This window comes from Zonotrichia leucophrys, chromosome 2, assembly GCF_028769735.1.
Source record: "Zonotrichia leucophrys gambelii isolate GWCS_2022_RI chromosome 2, RI_Zleu_2.0, whole genome shotgun sequence".
Classification (NCBI taxonomy): Eukaryota; Metazoa; Chordata; class Aves; order Passeriformes; family Passerellidae; genus Zonotrichia; species Zonotrichia leucophrys.
In genome coordinates, this window is record NC_088171.1 from 106,339,392 (window position 1) to 106,357,302 (window position 17,911).

General features: G+C 46.9%; 1 protein-coding gene across 4 annotated transcripts in view; it reads left to right on the plus strand.

Moving 5' to 3' along the window:
* CABLES1 (Cdk5 and Abl enzyme substrate 1) overlaps nt 1-17,911 on the plus strand; it is an 89,603-nt gene that overhangs the window by 16,152 nt on the left and 55,540 nt on the right. Inside the window, exon 1 of one of the 4 annotated variants that reach the window (XM_064705967.1) lies at nt 2,976-3,806. The exons of 1 other annotated variant lie outside the window; for it this stretch is intronic. In XM_064705967.1, the coding sequence (XP_064562037.1) occupies nt 3,289-3,806 (518 nt within the window). In that variant the 5' untranslated portion in view covers nt 2,976-3,288. Of the gene's footprint in view, nt 1-2,975; nt 3,807-4,944; nt 4,974-17,911 lie in introns of those variants that run through there. 2 more of the 4 variants (XM_064705966.1, XM_064705970.1) reach the window with 2 other exon arrangements.

The window sequence follows — 17,911 nt, forward strand, 5'->3', positions numbered from 1 at the left end:
TTTGTTTAACATTTTCACATATCCTCCAGCACACAGGACTTCTATAGCTCATGCTTCCACATAAAGTTTTGCTGAGCACAGATCAAGAGGACATAAGTAACTGGAAAAAAATTGTATTATGTTGTGCACATTAATTCAAATTTGCTACTAAATGTATAAATAGGTCTAGAGAACCGGGTATTTCTATCATGCCAATTATCTTTGTACTGTGGTACCCAACTTGTTATCAAAAATAGCTTCAGACTGGAAAAGTAATTTTCCTCTTGCATGTGGCTTTCTCAAATGGGTTTATTTTCACTTGCAATGGATGAGATGTTTTAACCAACCTTCAGTGTGATTTTTGGAAAAGACAGTATACCCCAGAGGCAGCTTGTGCATATTAGACCAGAGCATCTGTTTGGGTCCATGGGAGGATTTAGGATTTAGTGGGCACAGACAAGCACTTTGCAAAGTGACAAAGTGAGCTCAGCTGGATGAGCCAGGCCTGGAAACACCTACAATCCATCCTGATCACCCTAATTTTGATGTAAGGAGGTTGATAGGCTCAACCATTCACATAAGTGTTCCTGATAGCAGAGACTGTAAAAAATGATTTTGTAGAATTCAGACGCCAAAATCATTCAGATGCACACATGGACAAGGGAAGGGCTAACATTTCCCTCTGGGTCAGCTGTAGAGGAGCTCTAAAATATAGGTTGTGGCTTCATTTAAAATAATGCTTCCAACAGACAAAATTTACTGCATCACAAGAGTAATCTTGTGAAAGGAGTGCACACTTCTGCACTCATAAAAAATGAGTTAAGTTAAATCAACTTCTGGAACCCCATCTGGCATTTTGGTGGTGGCTCTCTTTCCCAGACTTGTGTACTGTGAGAAGCTGAATTTGGGAAATACACACCAGCACTCAGCTGCCATACAGAGTTTTTGAGCTCCAGAGGAAAGTACACACTGTTGCTGCTGCCCCACAGAAATGCAAGAGGAAAAAAATATCCCAGTATGTATCTTACTTGGTTCCAAGGTGGAAGGCCTGAGTTCATGACCTATTTACTATTTGGTAGTAGTCCCTGGACCAGGGGTCAGCATTCAGTAACATACCAAGTGCCAGGTTACCGAGCTGTGACATTTTTCTGTGACCCAGGAGTCCTCCTCCAAAAAGTCCTGAACTCTTTCAGAAGTGGTAAAAGAAGCCTGGAACTCCTCCACAGGAACCAAGTGCATCAGTGCCCTGACATCTCACAGGTTGCCACAATGCCTTAGGTCAGAAAAAGGCATTGCCATCAAATGAAGGTGGCAGGCCTGAAACTCCTCAGCCTACCTCTCCAAAACAGAAGTTTGAAGGAACCACTTTGCAACCACAGGGGTACAGAGCATCCTTCCAATAGATGAGACATGTCAGTTAGGCTTTTCTCTGGGGAGGAGAGTTTAGCACTCTGGCCTACCCACTTTTCATCCCAATGATCCATCCTTGACATGCCACAGGGACAGGCACAGAAGTACCCTCTGGTAAGAAAGAAAAAAGCAGTGTAAACCTCAAGAGAGCAGGCTGAAATGAGAATGTCCACCTCAAAATAGCACTCACCTACCTCTCTAAGAAGGTATGATGTGGAAAACATCTCCTTCCTCCATCATTTCCCTTCCATTTCTCATTGCTCCTGCTCAGGATGCTGCCCATGCAGTGTCCCTTACCAAAAAAGTATCACACCCCAGAGACTTGGTGCATAAATTTGGGGGTTATGGTACTCAGTGTTAGTAAAGGCCAAAGGTTCAGAAGTAAATCCAAGTCAGAGTGTGATTTTAAGATCTTTGAATGCTCAAAATATCACTTTCGAGAGAAACACATACCTGGGTCCAAATCTTCCTCTAACAATGGGATCGGGTTCTCCTTTCTGATCAATCTTTTCTTTTTCAATCATCAAATTAGCAAGGTTTTGATAAAATTGTAGGAGACATCACAATATTTTGTGACAGTTTGGGATGGCTTGTGAATCATCCACCAGCTATAACTGGAATGCAATACAAGCCATTGTAATGCTTTATGAAGAAAGCACGTGCTGCTATCTTGCGACAACCATATGTTCCTCTGTTTGTATATATCTGTTATCCAACCCTTACATAAGCCCTTGATGAAATTATCATCACAGGACAAGCATGCTTATAGCACGGTTGAGTTGATCACAATAAAGTAATGAAGGAATGGAGGAGCTCGATGCTGAGGTGGTCTGGCCACCTGCCTTGGCAGGCCACAGCTGTAGACGGTGCAGACCTGCAGTCAGCTCTGCTCAACAGCCTTCACTTTGGGGACGACACGAATACAGATATTTGGGGCTTGGGCTACATGCCCTTTTGGGAAAGAGTGAAGCAATGTACTTTTTCTGGTGCAGGAGAGAGGGAAGGGCTGGGGACGGAGTTGAAGGAAAGGCTGGGGAGGAGGTTGCTTTAATGTTCTAGAGAACCCGTGAGATGTTACTTGCACACACAGAGGCACTCGCACGCCTCAGACTGCAGCAGGGGCAGCGGGGACCGGGACAGCCGAGGTTTGCCGCCCCGCAGAACGCACTGTCGGCATCCAAGCGCATCCCAGGGGGCCGCTCCCCGTTCCCGACTGTTCTCCGTGCCCACCGGGCACTACAGTGCCTGCCCCGGGCACCAGCCCCCGCCCGGGAAAACCGGCGGGCAGCGCCAGGGCCGCTTGGCACGGCACGGCTGCATCCCGGTGCTGCTCCCGGCGCCGCAGACGGGCCGGGCCGGGCCGAGCCGCAGCCCCGGGTCCGGGGCGGTCTGCGCCGGGCTCCGAGGGCCATGTGGCGAGTACTACGGACACTGACTCCACCTTCCTCAACTCCCGCCCGCCCCCACGCATCCAGGAAGGGAAAAAGAGGAGGAGGAGGAGGAGGAGGGAAGGGGGTGAAAGGGAAGAAAAAAAAAAAAAAAAAAAAAAAAAAAAAAAAAAAGAGAGAGAGGTTGAAAGGAGGGAGCTCGCCGAGACCCACCCTTCTCCCTCCTCCTCCGGGCTGCTGGCCGGGCTTTTGTTTTCCTCCAGCGCCCCGTTTCCCACACGTGATTGCCGTGTTATTGCACAGGGCGCTCGGCGGCGCGGCTGCTGCACCTATAAATACGGAGCGGGCGGGCGGCGGGGGCCCGGGGCAGCGCGGCGCGGCCGGGCGGAGCGCACCCCTGAGCACCCCCATGCACCCCGCGGCGCCCCTGCCCCGCCGCCCGCCCGCCTGACGGGCCGGCAGCGAGAGGCAGCGCCCGGCCAGCGCCGAGGGGAGGGGGAGCCGGCCGACAATGGCGGCGGCCGCCACCGCCGCCAGCCCTGGCAGTCCCGCCGCCGGGCCCCTGCCGCCGCCGGCGGAGCCCTGCCCCAGGAAAGCGCCGCAGCCGCCGCCGCTGCAGCCGCTGCCGCCGGCGCGCAGCGACCCCCGCCGCAGGCAGGCCGCGCTCTCCTTCCTCACCAGCATCTCCCTCGACGGGCGGCCCCCGCCGCCGGGCAGCGACGGCCCCGCCGCCCGACCCCGCCAGGCGCAGCCGCCGCCGCGGCTGGGCAGCCCCCCGGCGGCGCCCGCCGAGCCCCCGGAGGAGGAGGAAGACGAGGAGGAGGAGGAGGACGCATTCGCCGCGGTGCAGGTGCCGCCCGCCGTGTTCCTGGGCGCCGCGGCGGCGGGGAGCCGCGGCCGCCTCAACTCCTTCACGGCGGGGGTGCTGCCGGCGCCCTTCGGCCGCACCAGCCCCCAGGGCAGCATCGGCGGCAGCGGGGAGCTGGGGCAGCCCGGCCCCGCCGCCGCCTTCGAGCTGCAGCGCTCCCGGTAAGCAGCGCCGCGGGGATGAGGGATGCTCGGCATGCGGGGATGAGGGATGCGCAGGATGGCGATGGGCTCGGTACGGGCGGGCACGGCCGGGGGAAGCCGTGGGGAGAGGGAGGCCCGAGAGCCGCGGGGCGGGAGCTCCCTCCGCGGGGCCGGCCCCGCTGCCGTCCGCCCGGGGGAGCAGCAGGGGCAGGGATGTGCGGGCGTGCAGGGGCAGGTCCGCCGAGGTGCCCGAGCCTCCCGGGCGGCAGCAGCTCGTCCGTCCGTCGGTCGGTCCCGCCTGGGCGAGTGGCTGAAAGTTTCCCTGCCGCTCAGCGGCTGCACGGCGCCGTGCCCGCCGCAGCCCAGCCCAGCCCCGCTGCACAGCCGCTGTCACCCCGCGCTCCCCTCTGGTGGCGGGTTCAGCCCGCCGTGCTGCCTGTCCTATCGACAGCAGGCTGGGAACCGGCTCTGAGTCAAGTGAGCTGTAGCCAGGTCTGGTAGCCCGCAAAGGGGAAGGAAATCTTTGCATGGAAATCGCGGATTACGGTGCGAGCGCATGGTTCAAGCAGCGTCTCGCTACCACCCTAAATAAGCTCTTTATCTCCAAGCACTTTGGTTCTCTGGGTCGTTTCTCGCCGCCGGGTACTCTTTTGCCTTTTAATTCCCTAAGGAACACCCTCACCTGCTTCAGCTCTCAAGCTGAGACTTCTGGCTAAGTCGGTGCAATCATGTAAAAATGTGTGAATGCCTGTGGATACAGAATCACCTTCCTTCACTTCCTCAACAACATACTCAGATATCAAAGACGGAGGGGGGGAAGAAGCTGGAGGAAATGACTGTGCTCCCCAAGCCCACATCGGCAGCCACTCCCACATTCCCCATTTGCCACACTCCCTCCTTGTTTCTCCCTTGGACAAATAGGTAGACTTTGAGTCACATGTTATTGCAAGGGTTTATAAGGGTAATTGAGCATAGATCGCTGTAGAAAAGTCCCTTTCAAAACCAACCAGCTTGGAGAAATTGGAAGTATTCCAGGGGAAAGTTATCTTAGCTGCATGCCCCACTGTTGGTTGTTTGTTTTTCCCCCTCCCCCCTTCCATCTGGGTTGTATTGGTGGCTTTTTTGTGCCCCTTTTCAGGTGCTGTGCTAGTGGGAGCCCCACCTTCCCAAGCAGCGTGCCTGCTGGTGAGTTACCACCCTTCTTCTCCCAGTCATGTGTCTCTCAAAACAATTTCTGCAGTGACAACCCTCTAATTGCTCCGTGGATCAACTGCACAGCTGTGTCACACACACACACACTCGTGCATTTCACTCTGTGATGTGATTCTGCCCACAGCCTTGTGGGGGAGAAGTGACCCACAGACCATGATTTGGGAAGTGCTTTTCTACTCTTGAACTAAGCATTCAGGAGACTGGGTTCTTCTCGACCTTCTACTTAGTGAGTTTATTATTGATGCAGGACTCCAGTATTAATTTTCTTGATTCCCAGGGATCATCCTGGGTTTTTGTTTCTTGCACGCTTTGATCCTCTGCTTGGTTCTGGGAAGGATGCTTAGATCTCACTGGTATCACTTCACTGAGCCATTCTTCTTCCAGTCATTTAGTCCCTTTGCTTCTTTCCCCCACTTTCTGAAGGTCTTGTACAGCTACCTATGTGGGGTTTTTGGTTGGTTTGGTTTTTTTATTACATGAGAACAGAGTGGAGTTTAAGAGGGAAAGGTAATTACTGTTCTTGTTTACAACCTAGAAATCCAGAGTCTTGCAAGTTCAGCTGCGCTGCTAGCATGCAAACAAACTGAATGGATAGCCCAAGTCCATGGCCAGGGAAGTCACCTAAGGAAACCTTTCCAGGATGCTCCTCCAGTCCTGTAGCGGCTGTCATTTGTGCTGTATAATTTCTTGTGATGAAGGCTGCAAGGGAAGGTGCTGGTCTTCTACTGTTTGGTTTCCTGAGAGCTGGATTCAGTTGTGGTGAAGACTTTGCATTACTGCCCTGACAAGTATGAGGCTCTCCATTGTAGCACTGGTGCAGGAGAGCTCTGGGTAGTGTCCCCTGCCTTTGCTGGCTGTCCTGATGCTGCACATGTGCGGTCCAGGACAGAATTTCCCTTCAATAGATCTCGTTCTGGGAAGAGTGTGTATTTTTAAACACCGGGAACAGGCAGCTGCAGACCACGGAGCTTGCACAGAGCGTTAGCAGCTCATGTTCTTAATGAAAAGGTGTGGCAGGAGCTCTGGTTGCTGGGTTCACCCGTGCTGCACAGAAGTTAAATCACAGGCATGCATCGGGCTGGCACAAGCCCAAGAACATAGGGTTGCAGCAGCCCTTCTGCTGCTCTCTTAATGGAGAGGAAGGAGCCAAATCCCCAGCACACAGCCAGCCCTTCTCAGGGTGACAGGGTGAAAGTCACAGCACTTGCCTAGGGACAGGCATTAGCTCATGTGAAGGATGATGCAGGGAGGAAAATTAGATTTTTTTGGTAGTTCACGTGTGCACTGGCTGCCTTTCCTCCCACCCTTCTGCTCTCCTTGCAGTGAGTGAGCTTGAAATTGAATTTGAGGAGTTGTTTGACAGACGAGTCCTGTGTGCTGAGACACAGAAGTTATAACATGAAACCTTCTTCTGTTACAGTATCAGGCAAGACAGGTTGCCTTATGTTGTTATTTTTATTTGGTTTTCAGAAACCATTGTGAACGTATAATCAGAGTTCCCTGGCTTTTTTGTTTGTGTTAGCAGTTTGTATAATTGCATACTAGTTTATATTTAACAAGGTTATCATTAATGTGGTTTGGGTTTGTGCTCTATGTGTGTTCACAAGAAACAAACAATACAAAAAAAAGGAACATGGAGCTTCTAGCTGCTTGGAGGCTAGTATGTAATTATATGTAAATGGCAAAAAATAGGCTTGTTCAGAGGTTGGCTGGTTGGTGCCAAAGGCTCCTGTCTTCCTGCAGGTGTTTATTTCAATTTGTGGTGAATAGGTGGACAAGGACATGAGTTTATTAGAAGCTAGGGCCAGGATTTCTTTCATGTGAAATTATAATTCATTTTAATAGAATTATCTGAATTTAGTGAGGACTTCTGCGAAGCCGGGTTTCAGCAACAGAGGTTTAAAATAGTTGCACATGCTGTGCATTAGAGGATGGTCCAGGTACCTGGTTTTGTTCATGCCTAGATTTCTTCTTGCCATAGTTTTCTTTGGGAAAAATATTGCTGTTTCCATATGTGAAGTTTCCTTCTCCAGTGGGACAGGTGGTAAGAAACAAGCACATGCTCTTTTTTTTGTTGTTTGGTTTTGGATTTTTTTCTGTTTTGCTAAGGAAGCGAATTGGTGATTGGATTTGGAGTTCAAATGTTGCTTACAGTTTGATTTGTCTGTGCCACCACCATGTCAGGTTTGAAGGCAGGTGGGCAGAAGAATTCCTTCTGGGAGCAGCAGGTGCTGGGAAGCAAGGAGAGAGTATCTGCTGAGTAATCACTGAGGAGGGGTCCACTCAGAAGGACACTGAGGTTATCATGGTCCAAATAGATTTTTCTTCAGAATTTACTGACCTACAATATACCTAATTTCCTGATTAAGTCTAAAATTAATTTACAGTTAGTAAAGCTTGTGAAAATTCAATTTAGTTTTACCTATTAGAAAGGACATAGGTGCATTTGGTTTGCAAAGTTCAGTGGGTTGTTAGTGCTGGAGGAAGCCCCCAGGATGCTGAATGCTGCCATCAAGTGTTTGTGATGGAGGGCTGAGAGGTCAGAATCCAGTTCTGCATGGCCCTGGGCAGGCAGGCAGTGCACAGCAGAAGGTGCCTCCAAACTGGACATGCAAGAGACAAAAGAAGAGTCTCTCAGAAACAAGAGTCTTACAGGCAGAGTCCTGAAAGGGGAGCAGAACAAAGAGCTGGGGGCACCCTCCACCCTGTGGGGTCATCCCAGCATCAGGAGGTGGCTTGTGAGCCACTGGAAACACATCAGCCCTTTAGTGTGTGATGGACACTGTGCTATTCACTGAACCTAAAGCCCTTTGGGCAGCCTGAATTTCAGAATTATGTATACAAGCATAGCATGAAAACAGTGATTTAATGGTCTGAGAAGTCAGTGGGAAGTGCACTTGCTAAACAAAGTCTTTTCGTAGGTGTGTGACCTTGTACACGGTGGATAGCTGCTGGCTCTAAAGAAGGGCATGCTTGTTGACCTCAGCTGTGACTTCAGGAGGCTGAATTCCTGTGCCTCCCTGAAGGGGGAATGTTCAACAGCAGGGTTAAGGCTCAGGCAATAAGGGCTGTTTCAGTAGTAGCACACAGTGTACAAGCTCCATGAGTCCTGGAAGGAGCACGTCCTTCAGCACGAGCACGCTGAGAAGCTGGGTCCTCATGCTCACCATGAGCTGGGCAGGGGCACTCTCTGATGCTGCAGGGCTCTCTGGGCTGTGCAGGGGCACTCACTGATGCTGCAGGGCTCTCTGAGCTGTGCATGTGCTGAGCATGGCCAGCCCCACATTTCAGGGACTGGCTTTCACCACTGCTGGTCTCTGTCAGCCATTTCCCTTGCTCAGGGCACAGGTGTTTGTGCCTCCCTCTGCTACTTCCTTTGAATCTGGTGGAAATGGGGTCTTCCAGGTGTTAGCTGAAGCTGACCCGTGGTTGAGAAGTCACTGGAATAGGATGGCACACACATGGGTGGACACCATAGATGCAGCACCCCTGTTCCCTTAGTACACAAGCTTTTAAAAACAAATCCCACAGGAATTTGCTCTGGCATATTTTAGGCTCTTATTATACTATTTGGTGAGCATCTCTGTCAGATAAAAAAGGTTAATATTCATCAGACAAGGAAAAGAACCCCTTTGCTGTCAATTCTGAAGAGTAGAACAGTGGGACAGAACATGGTGTTCATGAGTACTAGGGAATTAATTAGAGAGCTTCACAGAGGGACAGAGGCTGAGAGGCAGCTGTGTCTGCCAGAGCCTCAGGACTCTGCAGGTTTCAGAGTGAGGCAGCCTTGAAGCTGGACAGGTGAGAGGGATATTCCTGCGTGGGTGCACAATAACCCCTGTGAGGAGACCTGAGCTGGTAACACATGAAGAGTCCTGTTTGCCCTCACTGGCTGCCAATTCAAAGCTTTCTGGGTCCAGCCCTGCCACGGGAAGTACTGTGTTTATACCACACTGGTGCTTGGCTGGTGTGCAGTGACCCCTCATTAGCTGTCAGGGGAGCAGAAGGAGCAAATTTCAGTGGGTTTGCTTATGTGGTGGGTGCATTTCCACTACTTGATCTTTCTTTTCACCCTTTTCTTTACCAGCAAATCTCCTGTGCAGGCAGCCAAACTGGGTCTTTGCCTTAGAAGCCTGCTACGCAGCTGTTGTCTGCGCATTAGTAGCGTTGAAAGCACCTTGAAATGGTGAAGATTGGTAGCAGCTGTGTGAGTCACTAGCCCTCCAGACCATGACAAAAACATAGTTCCATGGTAGATAAATAGGATAATGACAGATCGTAGTTTGATGATAGCTTTTGAATATGAAGTGTGCTTTAGTCTGCAATTATTATGACTTTGAGAATTCTCTGGTGGAAGATACCGCTTAGCTTGGAGCAGTTCAAAACACCTAAAACACAAATATGAGATTGCCAAGTGTGCTCTCTGATAAAGAAAAAAACTAAAACAATCCTCTAGTAATTCTGTGATTTCCTTGTTTCGAAAAAGTAGATATCAGCTGGGCTGTCTGCAGACTCAGTAGTGCAGTATGATGGAAGGTAAAGATGAGAAGAACCAAATCTTGATTTGTTTATTTTCTTTTTATTTTTTTTCCCTCTGATTTCAGCTGTACTACTCTTGTAGTGTAAGTTCCCCACTACACAAATGAGAAGACTACTCTTTATAATTTAACCAAAAAATGCAGAAGTTGGTTTATATGTTGGGACTTGAAAACCCTGAAGCTTCTGTAGGCACCAGCTTGTCCCTTACGATGCGTGGGAAAGCAGATTCTATTTGCAAATGGGACAAGCTGGTGTCTACAGAAATCTATATGCAAATATCCACAGAATTCACCCCTGAACATTTGCCAGTACCTCTGAGGGTGTGCTCAGCCTTTATGACAAACTCTTTTCTGTACCCAGAATTGCTATGGATGGCTGTGGGGCTGCCACCAGATACCAGACTTAGCAACGCAGCAGGTGCAGCAGGACACAGAGCTGGCTCTTTTCACAACCCAACTGAAAAAACCCTTGCCAGTTTGCTGTGAGAAGTATTCTTTCTAGAAAATGGAAATGACATAATTTGGCATATGGAGAGTATCTGCTTGCTGGCCTGTCGTTTGCAAATAGCATGCTGAGAAATTTAAGGAATGGTATTTGTTTTCATAGGAAGGGCTTTCAGAAGTTTTCAGGGTTTTGTGGTTATTTTTTTTGTGTTTTTCTGTTTTGTTTTGTTTTTAGGTTTTTTTGTCTGTGTGTGTGTGGGGGGTTTGATTGTTTTGTGTTTTGGGAGGGATATTTTTTTACTCCAAAGGTAGGGTAGAGAGCCTGGTCGGGCATTTAGCAGAAGAAAATTTAATGGTAGTTGGAGAAAATGTGATGTGCCAGTGGGAGATTTCCAGGACTCTTGCTTTTCAGTGTGCAATATGCAGATTTAGGGGGATACATATTTAAGGAACTGAGAGGTTCCTTCACAAGAGCTACTGTGTTATGTTCATAGCAACTGCTTTCCTGTCATCAATGCTAAATGTATTTTCTGTTCTCATTATGTATTTCAAAGCCAGCACTGCTTTTAGGAGCAGTGTTTCAGGGTGTTTACCTAAGGAGGGTTTTCTGTTGTGGAAAATTGAGAAGTGAATGAGTAGTGAAGCAAAGACTACTTCTTTTCTAGAAAAAGTATTTTTTAAAAAAATAACCTTTCACCTCATCTGTGAATATAAAGCACAATTGCATGTTCTTAGCAAGCAGTGATGTTTTCCCCTGTGCTGTTACAGATCAGGCTAGCAATTTTGTGAAATTGAGGTTTGGGGAAAGATTCACTCACCACAATTGAAATGTTTTCCACTCATTGTCTTGGATGACAGAGGAGGGTATGTCCTCTCTGACAAGAGAACCTGAAAAGCCTGGGCTGTATGTTTGCTTATATATAAAACTGCTCAGTTAAATCAAGCACTGGTGTATGATGTTTTCCTAGTAAGTAAATCTCTGCAATATCAGGGATTTGACTCTATAGTATTGGTGGGATTAAAAAATGGAAAGCTAGAGAAGTTTATCATAAATTTTCAGTCAACAATGGATTGCATTTTGGTGCTCCTAGAGATAATCATATTACCAAGGTAAATATGATTAAATTTTTGAATCTACATGCTGTCAAGGCAAATCAGACATAGGCACATCGATTTGTAGGTAAAGGCATTCAAAAGAAGCATGCATTTTCCTGCAAAGGAAAAAAAAATCCCCTCATTGTGTAACAGGAAAAATCTGTAGGGTGACATTATGACTTCTTTCTGCACCATGTAGCTGGAACTGAGCTGTATGAAACAAACAGGGATGAAGCTCTTGAGCTTGCTTTTCCCTTTCTCTGGGTTTTGGGTAGGATTTTGGGCACCAAGAATTCATCCGTGCCTCTGGGTTAGCAGCCTGCTTGCACTAAGCTGTATTTTTCTGCCATCCATGTGCTGTCTGCTGTGTGTGGCTTCACCCGTGACTGTGCAGGTCATACCTGCAGATTTTTTATGTATGCAAGGGACAGAGAAGTGATACTGGGATGTGGTGGTGGTGCAGCCTCAGTAGGTACCAACCACAGGCACTTGCTGTCCTTGCTGCTTGTGTCTTCTGTAGTGTGGGAAGGCTGGTGAGAGCTTTCTCTCTATCTTCTCCCTTCTGTGGGGCATCATTTCTTTTCCCATTCCAAGATGAAGAAGGAGCCACTGCAGGTGGCTAACAGGGTTAGTAACTCCCAGGAGTTACTAAGGAGATTGAATGGACAAATGTCCATCAAATGGAACGCTCTAGCATTTCCAGCATCATTGTTTCTGGAAGATCTGCCATGGGTGGAAGTGCAGGGAGATGTCCCAGCCCTCCAACACGGCTGCATGATGCAGAAGTTCATGTACCAGAAAGGGGAAAGAAGTCAAGAGACCCCAAACTGGGTTCTCTCCCTTTTTGACAGGAGGTGTACATGCTGGCAGAGTGGCATGGATTTAGTTTCATCATGATTGAAGGCTCAGATATTATTACCATTGCTTTTTACAGAGATCACTCACAGCACTGGAGCAGTCTGTTGCCCACTGCAGCTGCTAGCAGAGAAGTGGATTCTACCCCCAGCCTCGTGCTGTTGCCCTTAGAAGGGTGCAAGCAGCCCAGCTTCGCCAGCCTGCTTCAGAAAGAGGGCTGCTGAATTTGAGTTTCCTGGGTGCATGGTGCTGGAGGAGAGGAGAGCAGAGCCTCAGTGCCCCAAGGAGATGGGATGCCTTTGGCACTCAGGAAGGACCACTGTGGCAGCTGCAGGGTTGTCTGGCTTCATGCTGTACCTCCGGCACATGTAGGGATGGAGAAAGTGGGAGCCAGGTGGTGAATGTCACAAAAGGCCCTTTGCCTGCTTGGATAATTTACATACATTTGCATATGCACAGGTGCAGCCTATACCTACAGTTCATAAAGCTCTCATTGCTCCCTGTTCACAAGGACATGTTCTAGGCCCCTGCCCTCCCCACCCCACTGCACTCAGCCTGTGTGAAGGGTGGAGCATAAAGCAGAAGCTAGATGTCAGCTGTGGTCTGAATTGTGTCTTGAAGATATCTTTTTGGGGTTTTAACTCACCAACTTTATTCCTTGTGTTTTGTCAAACTTTATTTTCCTGTTGCTTCTGCACCTCTGTTACTACCTACAGAACCAAAACAAAAGGAGATGAATTTCCTCCTTTTCCAGTCAAGGTTGCAATCGGCTCCACCCAGGCAAACGCTGGGTGACAGAAGTATTGCCCACGTGTCCGTGGGGTGTGGTGGATGGGCACAGCAGGGAGTGAAGTCCTCATTAAGTGACAGCTACTTGAAAATGAAGACACCCATCTTGATATCTGGGACGTGGGCACAGTTGAGGAGGTTTGGTAGCTGCAAGCACGCTCTGCAGTTTCCTGAATTTAGTTAAGTGAATGATACCATCTCTGACTAGAAAACATGGAGGTGTCTTTTTGGGTAATAGGAAGAGAGGCAAAACAGCTTTCAGGTGCTACAGTGCAAAGTGCAGTTTAATGGCTTAGGTAGGTGTGTCATGTAGGTGCTGCATCAGGTTATGTAAAAAGGTGTGGAAAACTCTCCATCTGCTATTAATAGACTTGGAAGTGTGGCCTTTAAAACACAAAGGGTTGTGTTTGTATTTTTGAAAATACAAGTTCACGTAAGCCTCTGTCTTCAGCATTGTGGAACCTCCTTAATTTTATGAGGCTGTTTTCCTAAAGCAAAACTGGGTTTGATTTTTAATTGATGGTGTTCACTGCTTTGTAGAGTCCCATCTTTTAGCATAAGCTAATCCAGAAGAAGTGGCAGCTCAGAGGTGGTTGCTTAAAAAGGCAGAATTATTTACAGCAGAACACAAAGTGCCACTCTCAAGTACCTCCATTGTGACCTTTGAGATTTATTTGGAAAATCCGTATTTTTCCATGTGCATGCGCTGCCTCAAGATAAAATATTCTCCTATTTTAGAAGGCACTCCAGGTACTGCAGAACTCGAGAGCAGCCTCACAAGTAGCAAGTGACTGCACACATTTGTTTTAAGGAATAGACTTCATTGTCCCAGGCTTTTTACTTCTGTTTGTTTTAAAGAGATTATTAGAAATACTAGTTTCTTGTTTGTTCGTTAGTTTCATTATTGATGTTAGGCTATTCAAATCAAAGACAGTGCTAGGGTGCAACAGGGAGCAACTTTGAGCAGATGTGTTTGAAAATAAAAACTGCAAATTTTATGAATTTGCCAGCGCCCTTGAGCAGGCACTTGCAAGGCGGTGTTTTCTGTTGCTGCCTTCATGCTCTGTGGGAAGGTTGAATAGATGATGTGAGTGGAAATGTGTATTTTCTTGCAGTGTGTTTGTGAGCTTGCAGGCTTCCTTCTCCTGGAAGATGTAGCGTTGCAGCAGGAGCGAGGATGTTTTTCCCAGTGCAGTACCGGTGCTGTGCTCAGTGCTGCACAAAATGCCATGACTCCTCCATGTTCCTTGGTGCTAAGCCCCAAGACCTGTTTAGTGCAGGAGGGCACTGCAGAAGGCTGTGGGTTGTGATTAGGATTCACTCCCTTGAGGAGGATGGGCTGAGAGCAAAGAGGCTGGCGTGAAAAAGTGCTTGTAAGCCACTGCCTGTTTGCAAGGATCAGGGCATCTGAAAACGACCAACCTCTGCAGTAATTACAGGGTTGCTCAGGTACAAATGAGAACAGGATTAGACCTGTCTTTTCTATTTTGAGTGCAGAGGTAGTATTTCCAACCCTTGGAGCGATTGCATATCTTGAATATCTTACTGGATAAATGAATGTGATAGCAACACTCAAGGGTGGCACGGTCTTTTGTGTAATTGGCACTAACCTTGCAGTTCTTGCAGTTCTTTGTTTTGTATGATTCCCCAGGAATATTTCAACACAGTCTTGCCTGGTTTTTTATTTGCTTTTTTTGGGTTTTTTTGTGTCATTTTCATATGTTAGAAGAAGCTGTCTTTTGAGAGGCTCTTGACCCTCATATCCACTTTCCAAGATGAGGGGTTATGGAAGTGAAAACTTGATTCACATCCCTGGTGACGTGGGGAGGGAACTGTTTTCTTTTTACTGGTCAGTTGTGGACTCTCTAAATTTTAATTTTGTAATGTGGTAGATTCTGAAAAAATTGATATTATATTTTTTTATTAAGTTGTTCACATTAACAGACATATTTCCTGTCTGTTTAGTGGAAAAGGTGAAACAGGAAAACCAAAATTTCAACATTTCAAAACTGCCATTGCACACTGATGGCAGTTTGTGAGCAGTGTAGTGGTCTGATGTCATACCCAGCATGGTTTTACCCTTGTCCAGGGCTTTTTTTAGATGTGAACATGCAGTGACTGAGGAAGTAGTGGTTTCTGTTTGTGTGGTCTGGCAAGAGGGGGCTCATTTTTTTAATCAAAAGAAAATAAACAGCCCAATTTTATACAAAGTATAGCTGATTTCACTTTCAGTGGAAGCAATAAGGCAACATTTTACCTGTGACTTCTATGTATGTAGCTGCCAAATGAGCCTTCATGTTGTATCTCTCTAGAGATTTGCCAGGGGGAACCACACCAAGGCACAGAGGGGGAGGGTTGTGGTCTTCTCTTGGCGCTGCTGTCTGCAGCTTCTCAGCCTTGTGAGAGGCACCTTTGTGTTTCTTCCTTATCCCAGCCAGATGCAAGTGGGCTTTGGCGAGCACATCTCTGCGTTTATCTGTTCTGACCCATCCAAGCACAAAGCCTTTCCACCCTTTCCTCTGTGCTAGACAAGCTCATTATTGTTCAGGTCTGAGGAGGCAAAGGGTGACAGAAGCAAAACAGTGCAAGTTTTGCATAATCTGTTTTTTTTCCTGTGGCTCTGGGGGCCATGGCCCTTGTATAGTGGCACTTTGTTCAACCTTCTTCCTTTTCAGAGACTACTGGGAAGGACAGAAAATTCTGTGGGTTCTTGGGCAGTTGAAGAGACAGCAACAGAAGTGTGGTTTTGGTTCCGTATCTGGACAGATTATTGAGGTCCTGCTGCTTGAAACTGAAAAATAAAGGTATATGAATCGCCTGTTTTCCAAATAGCAGTTAGCAGATCCTGCCAGGAAAGGAAATCTTCACAGGTCTCATTGTTGCTCTGCCACAGGTAGCTGAGTGCTGCTCTGTTAGCACTTGCATCCCTCATTTTACTTGTTGAATTTGTGGAGATGGTTTCCCGCTGTCAGATCGAGTATCCCAACTACCCCTGCCGGCAGTGCTACCCACTGCCCCACAGCCACGCCCGTGGGGGACCCTCAGCAGGGGCTGCACACCCCAAGTCTGCTCCCCTCCCCACTGCTGCAGCCTCCTGACACATCCTTGTTCCGTAAGGCTCCACCACAGGCTCATGGTGGTGACCGTCAGGGTACCTGACCATCCCTTTCCTTGCTGACACTGTCCTGGCAGTCTGCAGTGCTGACAGAGCATGGCTGGAGCTGTCACTGTGAAAGCTTTGGATGTGCTTTTCTTCAAACAATAGCTGTGTGTCTACACTATATTTGTTCTTATTAGTACAGTCAAGGATGTTTATTCTGTATTCGTAGCTGTATTTATTCTTTGTGTGGTGCACGAATAAGTTTTTCTGGTTTCTAAAACAGTTTTTCCTGTCTAGAACTGCAGCAGTTCTACTCCCAAATTTCTTCTCCATTTTTTTCCCCTTTCTTTTTCTTAAAAACCTTCAAACTATGTATGCTTGCTATAGTTGGGTGAAAAATTAGTTCATATATTAAAAAGAAGGGAAGGAATACTCACTCCTAGGACAATTTCTCTATACTCCTCTCTAATACGAGTACTGAAAAGATTTTGCATGCAAGCAAGTTCAAAAGGATGCTGAACAACTCGTATTCGTGTGTTGTTACATTGTCATCAGGATACTACTTTCTGTGTTTTACTTACCCAGGTATTACATTACATATAATTTGAAAGCCTTAAATTACAAAAATACTCTACATGGGTTTCATGGGCTTAAAGCAAAGACAGAGACATTTGTGGATGTACATTTACAGATGATGAAACTTAATGTTTGGGGTAGGATTACTGTTACTTTAATTGCCTGTCTGATATCCTCCTTGGAAGATTAAGTATTTTTGGTAGCAGCTTTGTGGTCTGTACCCTGTTGGCTTAATATCTGTCAGAAAATGATGTAACTGTTACTGGCACAGGTAAAATTGAGCTTGTGTTCAGCTCCCTGGGAGGGTGTTGTGAATGGGAAACTGTTGTATATACATAATCCCATTAGTCAATATTGTTCAAAATCCTTTTTTTTTTTCCCTTTCTCCTCTCACAACAAAGCTCCAAGGTCTGTGGTGAAGTGTTTTGTGACACATTTTTGAATGGGCCTTTTGCCCTGCATTCAGTTCTTTAATGCAAGAAGCTTTACCAGGAAACAAGAATCTCTTTCTTCTCTGTCTGAGTTTTTTCAGCTTGGGGCTGTGATGTTGAATATGCAGACAGACACACAAGTCAGATGATCTGAGATGTGTGATATTATGAGGTTATCCATTTCACATGATTAGTATCTGTACTGGAGTTGTTTGGTCTGTTTCATGTCTGTGCCATCTAAATATGTCTTAATCCTTTTTAAAAGATAGATTTTTGTGTTTTAGCACACCCTCAAGGCTGTTATAAAGAAAATCTTCCTTGTATTATATTTAGTGCCATCTCTTGAATGAGGCAATTTTTTAAATTAGCTTTTGTCATTGATAAAAGACTGTATAAAAATAGAGCCTGATCCTGCAAACACTTGCAAATATGTTCAGTCTTACTTTTCCAGGTAACTTGTTGCCTTTGACTCATAAAGACATTACCTAAAATAGTAAAATTTAGTAGTTTTGTAGTTTAGGCATGAGCCCCATCAGCTGAGGTTTCTGCAGAAGTGCATCATTAGTCATGCAGTTGGCACCTTTGTTAAGAATACTGAAGTGCATTGAGTTTTTACAGGATTGAACAATTTATTGCTATAAGTGGCTTCTTTGCACTACTAGGCTGGTATATTTTAAAATCTTAGAGTGAAAGATTTGAGATGTTCTTGTAAATGAATGTGTGCAATTAGTTCTTGTAATACTGAAAGCTGAATGTGGCCTGCGAGAATACTGGACACTAAATCTGAAGTCCGTGACAAAAAATCATTTTTATCCAAAGTGGGATCAAAATTAGATTTTTTGCAAGGCACTTCATGCTTTAAGTTCTTTTTAATGTACTTAATCTAAGAAGACATGATGAGCTGCTATCAGACTTTCCCCAGCTGGTTTTACCTGTAAGAGTTTTGTTGTATGCGTAATGCTGCTTATAGAGCAAAGATTTTCTGCCTGGAGGCGCCTCTAGGTGATTTGGGGCAATTAAAGGGATTAGTGGCCCCAAAGCAGAGGCTCACTGAAGCAAATATGTTCAAAATTCCAAGATTTT